This window comes from Glycine soja, chromosome 15 (assembly GCF_004193775.1).
Source record: "Glycine soja cultivar W05 chromosome 15, ASM419377v2, whole genome shotgun sequence".
Taxonomy (NCBI): Eukaryota; Viridiplantae; Streptophyta; class Magnoliopsida; order Fabales; family Fabaceae; genus Glycine; species Glycine soja.
The window spans coordinates 11,078,223-11,090,147 of record NC_041016.1 but is presented as its reverse complement, the minus strand read 5'-3'; the positions used below and the strand labels follow the sequence as shown (position 1 = coordinate 11,090,147).

Here is an 11,925-nt window from a genome sequence, read left to right as displayed (position 1 = left end):
TTGATTTTGAAACAAATCTCATTTTCACTTTCCTAGCAATGATATATTAAACAAGGTGATGTCCTTGACTCCTAGTCCTCCTTCTTCCTTTGGCAAACATACCGTATTCCATCGGATCCAAGCAATCTTGTTTTGCTCAAACGCACCACCCCATAAAAAATTCCTCTGCAACCTGACTAGCTTGTCGACCACCTGTTTGGGGACCCATTTGGTCTAAACCATGTGAAACTCTTTCACCCAAGGCATTTCTTCTACCTCCATCTCGTCAATCCAATCATTGAACTCCACGAGGCTTCCATCCATCAACCCCCTATGAGAAGATCCTATTCTATCTGCAGATGTTATGATGTTTTTACAACTCAAGAGGGTTAATTACGAAAATGGACTGACTTTAAAAGAAATTATCATAATGGTTTTTTTTAAAAAAAACTTACAAAAATGGATAAATCTTATTTTGATATATGATTTCACATTGAAGAAATCATATATCAAAGTAACATTTCACTTTTTATTTGTTTAAAATATTTTTTTTCTCTAAGAACTTAAATAGTATGTTAAAATACAATTTTTTTTATTTTTTCTAATGAAATTGCATGGTAGGACACAATTTCTATATTTTTTCTTTTTAAAAAATTAAAATTGTATGGTTTATGTTTTTTAAATGAGTTTTATTTTTAGGTTAACATTTGTGATTTTTTAAATTAAAAAAAAACTATTAAAAATGAAGTGGTATATGGATGAAATTTATAAGTTGAACAATATATAGTAATTAATTATGTTTGAAAGATTAAAGATTATAAAATATTTTGCATAGTTTATTGCCTATATGAAGAATTATCACCATGATGACCTTGATTTCAACACACGAAATATTTTTTCAATCTATTTAAAATTGGTTCATTCATTTCATTATGATGGTGACAATCTTGAGATAAGCAATGACGATAACGATATTACAATAAAGAAAGTCTAGCTAGCTCATCGTAGTCGTAAACAGAATCAATTCAACAACAATAACAAGAAGGAAGACTACAACACTACACGGGAAGACCTACATGCGGAGACATCATTCCACAAAATATATTTTTAATATATGTAATATGTATTTTTTTATTTTTATTTTTATGAAATATTTCAAGTATTTTATAGTAGCAACCCAAAAACTTATTAAAAAATTAAGAACAAGTATTACCTGTTTAACACAATTTCTATTAAAAAAATAAAATCATATTCAAATACACGATTTCTATAATAACTAAAAAAACAGGTTGAAATCATATGTGCATATATAATTTCATCTTTTAATAATAAAAAAATTGAAATCGTATGTTGATATACGATTTCATTTCAGTATAACAATTTTCTAAATAATAATATCGTGCTTTGAAACTCAATTTCTTTATGATGAAATCATGCTGTGAAGAAATAGTGCTTCAAAATGCGATGTATTTTTTTTATAATTTTTTTAAAAAATATACCTATTATCATAATCTTTTTAAAAAATTATCCCATTATGGTGCTGGAGCCGAGAAGAGAAGATTGGTCTTCCTTCCTCCTGAAACTAGAATCGTAATACAACTTTTCTCTCTCAACCAAGCTAGTATAAAAACAAATCAAATCAAATCGAAATATTGCATAGAAAGGGGAGAATCCATTTTGTTGTTTCTCTCCTTCATTTCATAGTAATCTCTCAAAGCAAAGAACTGCGGTAATTAACCTAACCCTAACAGAAAAATGGTGAAGGTGCGCATGAACACAGCCGATGTCGCCGCCGAGGTCAAATGCCTCCGCCGCCTCATCGGAATGCGATGCTCCAACGTCTACGATCTCTCTCCCAAGGTACTCCTCATTCTTTTTCTACCATTCATTCTTTCTTGCACTTTCTTTCCCCAATTCAATTCATTTTCCGCTTTGTGCAGACCTACGTGTTCAAGCTGATGAACAGCAGTGGAGTATCGGAATCGGGCGAGAGCGAGAAGGTTCTTCTGCTGATGGAAAGTGGCGTGAGATTGCACACTACTCTCTACATGCGTGACAAGAGCAACACTCCTTCTGGTTTCACTCTCAAATTGAGGAAGCACATTCGGACTCGAAGGCTCGAGGATGTGCGTCAACTTGGGTACGATCGGGTATAGTATAGTATATAGTATATCCATCACCCTTTGTTTATTTCCCAAAAGAAAAAAAAATGAAATTTCTTAATTTTGCTTATGAAAACTGTGACAGATTATTCTCTTTCAATTTGGACTTGGAGAGAATGCAAACTATGTCATATTGGAGCTGTATGCTCAGGGGAACATCCTCCTCACAGATTCTACTTTTACTGTCATGACTCTGCTACGGTCTCACAGGTTCTTATTATGTCTCTCTTCTGCTCTCTAGTTCCTATTTGTGGCCTATATCTACACTGTGGTATAAAATGTGAATGCAAAACTGAAAATTTGCATGCGGGTAGCGAATGTTTTTGGTAGCTTACAATCACATGATCTTTTGTTAAGAGTGAAAATAAGTGTACTTATGGAGAATCAAGAGACTGTTGTCTGTAGCACATTTTTAGATTTGAATTTTTTTTTGTCATTCCTATTCGAGCTAATTGGCTTGGCATATTATGCTGACTGTTTTCTGGACCTTGCTTTTGAAAATGGGACTGATTAATTAACATTGTTTTACTTTATTTTCAGTTTCAGAATGCATTTGCTTGTACTTTTTTTGTTTATGTTCTTCGGGCATGGGCTATCTGCTTATTTAATTTATCTTTTGGGATTTTAAGATTGTCTTTGTGATTAGTGGAATGGTTGCAATTTGTTGATGACAGGGATGATGATAAAGGGCTTGCAATTATGTCACGCCATCGTTATCCTGTGGAAAGTTGCAGAGTTTTTGAACGAACTACTATTGAAAAGTTGCGTACATCCCTAGTGTCTTCCAAGGAAGATGATGCTGATGAGGCTGTTAAGGCCAATGGAAATGGAAGTAATGCTTCCAACGTAGCAAAAGAGAAGCAGGAAACCCGCAAAGGTGGGAAGTCGTCTGCCACATTGAAAATTGTCCTTGGGGAGGCCCTTGGTTATGGACCTGCACTTTCTGAACATATAATATTAGATGCTGGCCTAATCCCTAGTACAAAAGTTCCCAAAGATAGAACGTGGGATGATGCTACTGTTCAAGCGCTGGTCCAAGCTGTTGTGAAGTTTGAGGATTGGATGCAGGATGTTATTTCAGGTGAAATAGTCCCTGAAGGATACATTTTGATGCAGAACAAAAATCTGGGGAAGGATTCATCCATATCTCAACCAGGAAGTGTTAGCCAGGTTATATTTTATTTTTCTATAACTTTAGTGGTATCGTAAATATGGAGGAGAAAATGGAAAAAAACAAACTGCTTACTCAGATGGTTTTGTGGAATTTAGTGTTTACACACCTCTGTCTTTTGATACAGATGTATGATGAGTTCTGCCCCATCTTACTCAACCAGTTTAAGTCAAGGGATTATACAAAGTTTGAGACATTTGATGCAGCCTTGGATGAGTTCTATAGCAAAATTGAGTCTCAAAGGGCTGAACAACAGCAGAAATCCAAAGAAAACTCAGCTGCTCAGAAACTTAATAAGATTCGTCAAGATCAGGTTGGTGCTCTTGCCCTGTTGTCCAAACTAACACACTTCCGGAAAGTCAGCTGAAACCTGTTGCACACTATTGTTTCTGGAATATCTCATTGTGGATCATACTTGGGCAATTTTTATTTTATTTTAATTATTATTAACATGTCACCATGTTATATGCTGTTACACTGAATGTTCAGCCCACTTCCAATAACATCACATTCTTATTTATTTTGTAACAAAGTATGCCTCTGCTTATTTCAAATTAGGCACCTTTCATTATTAAACTTACTAGTCTTAGGATCCTCTCAAGGTTGCAACAGTGGTGTAATTTGTAACCTTCAAATTTGTATGGATTTCAGTTGTCTGTTGCGATGAAACAACAAAGAGCTTGTTTAAATTTGGCATTAATTTGGAGAAGAGAATTAAAGCTCCTGATTTGGGCACTCAAAATATGGTTACTCCCTCCGTCCTTTTTATAAGACTCAAATTAGAAGTGGTGCACAGTCTTTTCTATAAGACCCAATCCATAATGTCTCTTGCGTTTTTTTCACAAAAATACCCATAATTACGAGTCATTTTTCTTAGTTCAATAAATAATAAATGAAACGCGTCAATGTCTCGGGCTCTTTGGAAGTCTAACTTTGTTTCCATGTCTCATGTCACATCCGTGCTTCCTATATTATATCTATCTCTTCCATTTTGCCAAATATAGCAGTTTGGGTTATGCGCTACTCAAAATTATGTTTCTCTTGCTAGATAGCGACAGGAAAATAAGGGTCAGTTTGGTTTCATAAAGGGTTTTCTGTTTTCATATCTTATTTTCATTAATAACATGATGGAAATGAAGATAAACCATGCCTTTTTGAACCAAACAAGCTCTAAATTCCTTATTCTATTTCAGACTCATTGGAGGGGTGAATTTTAACCAGATGTATGTATGTTTTGAGTACTGGCTACAATCTATAAATTAAAACAATCATTTATGATTGAATGTAGGAACACAGGACACAAATATAACTCCCAATAAATATTTAGAACATCTGATACTCAGCATAATTTATCTCATTTCTGCTGTGTAGGAAAATCGAGTACATGTTTTGAGGAAAGAGGCTGATCACTGTGTTAAGATGGCAGAATTGATAGAATACAACTTGGAAGATGTGGATGCTGCTATATTAGCTGTTCGTGTAGCTCTTGCAAAGGGTATGAACTGGGATGACCTTGCTCGGATGGTGAAGGAAGAAAAGAAAGCTGGAAACCCAGTAGCTGGTCTCATTGACAAGCTCCATCTTGAGAGGAACTGCATGAATTTACTGTTAAGCAACAATCTTGATGAAATGGATGATGATGAGAAGACACTCCCTGTGGATAAGGTTTTTATTTATTTATTTAATGGATAAAAGAATAAATTCATTTAAGACTGAAAAAAATTAGAAGAGTAAGGAGGATAATGAATCCTCCTTTAGAAAGAAGTGAACAGAAAAGTCAAGAAAAAAAAAGAAAAGAAAACCAATGAAGCAAAGCTATCCAATCCATTATTACAACCTCCTTAAGAACAAGAGTCATGCTCCAACAAAGTGCACTGAAGTGTAGCATATGCTGCCATTGCCACAAAAATTGACATGGGTTATGTTTAAAACTTTTCTTTTGATCTTCTGTTTTGCTACCTAAAACATTTATAAGTCGTCTGTCTTCAGACTGATTTATTCAGCCTATAAGTTCTTGAAGACATGATCTCGTTGTGCATAAGAAGACTTGTGTATAGTTTTGTGTTTCTTAAACTGTCTGCCATGACATGTTAAGGAAACAAAAAATTTGACTGTAGAAAGATGTCATTGATGTTTACCTTATATCCTTCTCTTATAGGTTGGTCTATGTCAATAAGTCAGTGTTATCAATTTTGCATTAACTTTTTTATCTTGCCATTGTCACTATCATCACTGATTTTCTTCATATTTTTTATACATGTGGATTTTTAATGTTTTCCCCCTTGACTGTTTTACATTAGTAACTATAGTATGTTTATGTTCAAGGTTGAAGTTGATTTAGCTCTCTCAGCACATGCCAATGCTCGGAGGTGGTATGAACAGAAGAAAAAGCAGGAGAGCAAACAGGAAAAAACTGTAACTGCCCATGAAAAGGCTTTTAAAGCTGCAGAGAGAAAGACTCGCCTACAGCTTAATCAGGTGGTTAGAAATTGTATTTGTGAATCTTTAATCTATATTGCAAATTGATATGCAGTTATTAAATTGCTATCTCATAAATAAATTGTAGAGGAAACTTGGAAAAAAGTTAAGGTGTGGTCTGTGATTATGGAAAGAATTAAGAAACAGAATTAGTTTTGCAGACTTTGTCTCATCTCAACTTCTAAGAAGTTTATTGAATCATTACCATTTTATATATCATATGCATTATAAATCGGTTACTTAATTGGGTTTCCATTTGTGGTAGGACATATTTGTGCTCAGGTTTAGAAATATGCCATTACCAGATCATAATACTTATCTTGGAATTCCTCTCATTCTTAATTGCCTGTAAAAAATTTTAACCCTGTATGTTTTTTCTGGATTTTTTATAGGCAAATTTCTTATAATCTGCTTCCACACTTTACTTCTCTGCTCAAACGAAACTATTTTATTTATTATTTTCTTTAAAAAAATGTGATTTTTCTTAAATTTTAATGAAAGGTACCTTATGCTATGGTTTTATGGGAGATAATTGTCATTTTGGCTTCTTTATGATATTTGGCCAAATGTTATTGTCAAGGGGTTGTGGTTTGATTTCTTGTTATTGTTTGAGAATACCTCATTTTAAACCTTAACTTTTTTCTTCTCTCCCAATAAGAAACTAAAAACAGGCATTTCAGCACTTATATAATATAACGCATTGATATGCAAGCTTAGTCTGATTTGTTAATTCTTGATTGCTTTATTTAACTACTAATTAATTGTATGTAATTTTCTCTTTTTTTTTTTTTATCAAATTTGTTTCCAGGAAAAAACTGTTGCCTCAATTTCACATATGCGCAAAGTCCACTGGTTTGAGAAATTTAATTGGTTCATTAGCAGTGAGAACTATTTGGTTATCAGTGGACGTGATGCACAGCAAAATGAGCTGATAGTGAAGCGATATATGTCAAAAGGAGATCTGTGAGTATTTCTTGTTATATTACACTCCTAGATTCCTAGCTCCTTAAGGCTAAAGCTTAGATGTTGATGAAAAAATGTTTGAGTAATAGTGAAAATAATTTTGGTTCAGATGCTATCTTCTTTTGAATGATTCACACTTAACTGTTAACATGTGTCAATATTATTCGAAGAATATGTTAACTTGTATGTCTTTGTGAAAGAACCTTATATTTAACCCAAACTTGCTATATACTTGATTAACAATATTTTGACAAGGTCCCAGATGGCTAGATCACTGTGAATGTTGCAAACAATGGAGAAAATCATGAGAAACTTCCGTTTGTTAGAGTCAGAAACTTCCATTTTTAAATACGTTTTAAAAAAATATACTGGTTTTCGTCATTTGTATCTGCTACATCAGCTCTGTCTCTTACCCCTTTTTCATAGGAGGACACTTTATTCCTTGGTTAGACTTGTTTTCTACATTTCCCTTGATACTACCGGTAGTTATGATATCTTGTTGGTCACGGTTACGTCATTTCTAATAGATGAACTAATATATATTCTCAGCAGCAATTTAAAGCACATGGAACATCTGTGATCACTAACCAGAATTCAGAAATAAAAATGATTATATTCTACTTTAAAATGTGCGAACTTTTTTCTGTTTTTAAGTATGATTTGATTTCTAATTCTCTCATTTTGTTGATTTGTTTATATGATAGATATGTACATGCTGATCTGCACGGAGCTTCTAGTACAGTTATTAAGAATCACAAGCCTGCACAACCAGTTCCACCTCTGACCCTAAACCAAGCAGGATGCTTCACAGTATGTGTTTAACACCTGCCCTACTAGGTTATCTAAATTTACTTTTTGGTCATCAACTAAACCAAATGTTAACCATTACCACTTCCACATCATTTTGGAATGTAGGTCTGCCATAGCCAGGCATGGGATTCGAAAATTGTTACTAGTGCCTGGTGGGTTTATCCTCATCAAGTTAGTAAAACTGCTCCTACAGGCGAATATTTGACAGTAGGGAGTTTCATGATCCGTGGAAAGAAAAATTTTCTTCCACCACACCCTCTTATCATGGGTTTTGGCCTACTATTTCGCTTGGATGAGAGTTCCTTGGGATCTCATTTAAATGAAAGAAGAGTAAGAGGAGAGGAGGAAGCAGCAGATGATTATGAAGAAACTGGTCCTCTTGAAGGCAAATCTGATTCAGAGTTTGAGAAGGATGTCACTGATATAAAATCTGCCACTGACTCAGAAAGGAATGATAATTTGTCGGCAGATTCACACAAACCCCTACCAGAAGACTTCCCTGCAGATGCATCTCAAACTAGTTTGGCCACTATCAATGCTGAAACTGCAATTTCACAAGATTTTCCTGCGAAAGAGACAAGTACGTTGAATGTGGTTGATAGGGAGATATTATCAGATGTTAGTGGAAATGGCTTAGCATCTGTGACCCCTCAACTTGAGGAACTTCTTGATCAAGTTCTGGAACTTGGACCCATTGCTAAATCAAATAAAAAATATGGAATTGAGAAGTCTCAAATTGATTTAGACACTGAACAATATCTTGAACAAAGCAAAACTGCAGTAAGGGATAAACCTTATATATCAAAAGCTGAGAGACGAAAGCTTAAAAAAGAACAGAAACATGGAGAAGAAGATTTGAATGTTGAACATGGAAAGTATGAATCAAAGCTAAAAGATATTTCTGCTAATCTACAAGCGAAAGAAGATCAAAATTTGAAAAAAGGTGGTGGTCAAAAAATCAGCCGTGGACAGAAGGGAAAGCTTAAGAAGATAAAGGAGAAGTATGCTGACCAGGACGAGGAAGAAAGGAGCATCCGAATGGCATTGTTAGCTGTGAGTTCAGTAGCTTACATGTCCTTGCATTTCTATCCACAGACCACAGAAATAATTGATGTTTTTGCCTTATGCACGATAGATGCAATATATTTTCTAAATTGAAGGCACCCTGTGTCTGGGATACGTATCACATGCCTTATTAAGATAAGTCCAGAGATGTTAAATTTAATTAATGCTGTAATCTTTTCCTAAAAAATCTTTTTAGTAAATCAGTTTAGGAGAAAGTACACAAGAGATCCCATAATGAAAATGTTCAAGAACATGTTACTACCTCCCATGTAAGTATTGCATATATCTGTTTTCCAGGCCCCACCATGATTTAACACTAAAGCTGGTTTTTTGTGGTATTGTAGTCTTCTGGAAAATCAATCAAGAAGGAAGAGACATCATCTGAAAATGATACATTGGACCAAGGGAAAAAACCTGGCAGTGGTAAGCCTTTCTATGGTTTCATAACCAATGTTGCTAAAATTGAGTTGACCAAGTTTGGTCTCAGCTTGATAACAATTGGATTGCCTTAAAACTCAGCTTGAATTTATGTGAACCAATTTGTTTGGATTGAGGTTGGCTCAAATAGAAATTGTATAACTGTTCTGATTGGCTTAGCTCTAATCATTTATATGAGCCAATTTGAGTTGAGCTGGATCATGCATTTCACTAATAGGTTCTTTAACATACATATTATATAAATTTGTGTATGGTAATATATATTAGTTTGTATAATATATTTTTATCTTTTTTTTATTTTATTTGACAGAGTTTATGAACCAAACAAGTTGACTGTGTCATGAGGCAAGCTTCTAGGAAATTCTTTACCAAGTCTAACTATTTGGTTCATGTACTAGAGTCTTTGGGACTTAAAAGGGTTGAGTAGTGACCCTGCTTGGTTCATTGCCCAGTGGTGGGAATGTTTTGTAATTCTATGTGTCACTTCCTCGTATCTATTACCTGATTACTGAGATCTAAACTTCACTGTAAATTAGACACAACATTTATATGCCAAGTAGTGCAATTGTTTAATTTGTTATCTTGCTTATTGTATTATAATGTTAATATTAATGTTGATTTGGCAGGTCCTTCTGACGCTCCAAAAGTACCTTCTGATGCTCCAAAAATATGTTACAAGTGTAAGAAGGCAGGTCACTTATCTCGGGATTGTAAGGAGCAACCAGATGGTCTTTTGCATAGGAATGCAATTGGTGAAGCTGAAGAAAATCCCAAATCGACTGCTATTGACACTTCCCAAGCAGATAGGGTGGCAATGGAAGAAGATGATATTAATGAAATAGGAGAAGAAGAGAAAGAAAAATTAAATGACGTAGATTACTTGACAGGGAATCCACTTCCTAATGACATTCTCTTATATGCTGTTCCTGTTTGTGGTCCTTATAGTGCAGTTCAGTCTTACAAATATCGGGTGAAGATAATTCCTGGACCGGCGAAGAAAGGGAAAGGTTTTTTTTTTATTATTTAATTATGCCTTGTTTCTTAATTGTTTTAATTGATGACTAGTAGTACCTGGTAGACGAAGTCTTAGAAAACTATTTTTTAGTTTGTATATTTGTTCTTTCATAATTCATAACTAGTATCTTCTTATGGTGCTGTTAGTCTGTCACTGCCGCATTTGATGCATGCATAGTATTTCTTGCCTGGAGTCTAGGATACTCTCTCTAATCTATACTTTAGATGCTCGAGGTATTGATATTTTATTTCAAGACATTACCATAATTTTTACTCTTTTCCATTTATTTGTATAGCTGCAAAAACTGCTATGAACCTATTCAGCCACATGTCAGAAGCAACAACCCGGGAGAAGGAGTTGATGAAAGCCTGTACAGATCCAGAGCTAGTTGCTGCAATTGTTGGTAATGTGAAAATATCAGCAGCTGGCCTTACTCAATTGAAGCAAAAACAAAAGAAAGGCAAGAAGAGCAGCAAACAAGAGAGTTAGCCAACACATGGATCCATCTTAAGACTAACTGCACCTCACACAGTTTTAATCCTATGTCCTCTGCAACTCTAGTTCTATTTTTTTCCTCTCTATTAATAAGCCCTTGGATTAAAACTGCATGTTCCTGCAGTTTTTTTTTCCAATCCTGGAACCTGGATCCTAAATCCCCAACCCCGTGTAGGATTTACTCAGGAGAAGTTTTGTTTTATTTTTTCCTTTCTTTTCTTTAGCTAGAGTTAAGAAATTCGTATGTTGTATATCCTATTATCCTTCTGAGTTCTAACACTGTAGAGAAGTTTTCCTCCGTTCAGTTCTGCTGGCTAGGATATTTTTGGTTTTCTGCTATTTACTGTCAAAGACCAAGTCACTGGATATTTTTTAATCAGAGGATATATCATAAACAATTTGTTTAATTAGCCAAATTTTCTAAAACCGTTTGCTGTTCGATTGTTTTCAGAATAAAATATTTGAAACAATGGAAGGTTGTTTTTGTTCTTGATTTCATTTTATATTCTGAAAACAAGTAAATATACATAGAAGTGTTTTTTTAATGGAATATTTGTTAATACGAGATAATATAGCGTTATAGTTTGAAAGACTAAAAGAGGCCACTGAAGAGAAGTCCTTTTCTAACTAGTAAAATTATTTGTTTTTAGCATGCAATGGTGTAATTTTGGTCTTTCGAGTATTTTTTAGTCAATTAAATTTCTCATTTTCAAAATTGAGAAAATTTTACCTTTCAATTTTCGTCTACATAAAACTTCGAATTGTTGTTTTCTACTCTAAATCTTCACATATTAAATGACATTCTTCTATTTAAATTAACAAAAATATCAAATTTTACCCAAAATAAAATCGTGTTAAATTTTCTCTTTAAATTCTAACAACATTCTATTAAATCCTTTAAATTTTATCATTTTTTTCTTCTAAATTTCACACTTTGAAAATTTTAGAATTATTTTATACTTCAAATATATAGTAAATATGAAGGAACATATTTACTTAATTATAAAATATAGAAACTTAATTGACAAAAAAACTTAATAAAAGATTAAAAAATTTAGACTTAGAACAAAAAAAGACAAAAAATAAGAGGGAAATTTTGTTAGTAGACTAATAGCCTAATACTAGGAGGGAAAAACTCTGCACATTAAGTTTGCTCTTGAGAACTTCTAATCTTGCTAAAGAAAGAGGCTTGACCAGTACATCAGCCCATTGATCTAAAGTTGGGATATGCAAGGCTGAAAGCTGCTTAGTCAGAATGTTTTCTCTAATAAAGAAGACATCTATTTCCATATGTTTCGTGCGACTGTGGAACACTAGATTATGAACAATGGATACAACAATTTGGTTAT

General features: G+C 33.8%; 1 protein-coding gene across 2 annotated transcripts; it reads left to right on the top strand.

Annotated features, from left to right (window-relative positions):
- The first annotated feature begins 1,509 nt into the window (after window positions 1-1,509).
- Window positions 1,510-10,986, top strand: LOC114387274 (nuclear export mediator factor NEMF-like). 2 transcript variants are annotated; one of them, XM_028347428.1, is made up of 13 exons: window positions 1,510-1,839; window positions 1,920-2,129; window positions 2,227-2,351; window positions 2,816-3,311; window positions 3,440-3,625; window positions 4,684-4,977; window positions 5,638-5,790; window positions 6,599-6,753; window positions 7,458-7,563; window positions 7,669-8,616; window positions 8,973-9,051; window positions 9,693-10,073; window positions 10,377-10,986. In XM_028347428.1, the coding sequence occupies exons 1-13, from the start codon at window positions 1,735-1,737 to the stop codon at window positions 10,568-10,570; spliced, it is 3,432 nt and encodes a 1,143-aa protein (XP_028203229.1). In that variant the 5' UTR covers window positions 1,510-1,734; the 3' UTR covers window positions 10,571-10,986. The 2 variants fall into 2 exon arrangements, with proteins under 2 accessions (XP_028203229.1, XP_028203230.1); XM_028347429.1 differs by lacking the exon at window positions 1,510-1,839 and having other exon boundaries at window positions 2,002-2,119.
- Window positions 10,987-11,925: the final 939 nt, after the last annotated feature.

Excerpts from the sequence above, each read along its gene's own strand:
- LOC114387274 (XM_028347428.1), top strand. The coding sequence starts at position 1,735 with ATGGTGAAGGTGCGCATGAACACAGCCGATGTCGCCGCCGAGGTCAAA. Across the intron at positions 9,052-9,692 it reads AGGGAAAAAACCTGGCAGTG|GTCCTTCTGACGCTCCAAAA; the intron begins GTAAGCCTTTCT and ends TTGATTTGGCAG. Across the intron at positions 10,074-10,376 it reads ACCGGCGAAGAAAGGGAAAG|CTGCAAAAACTGCTATGAAC; the intron begins GTTTTTTTTTTA and ends TTATTTGTATAG.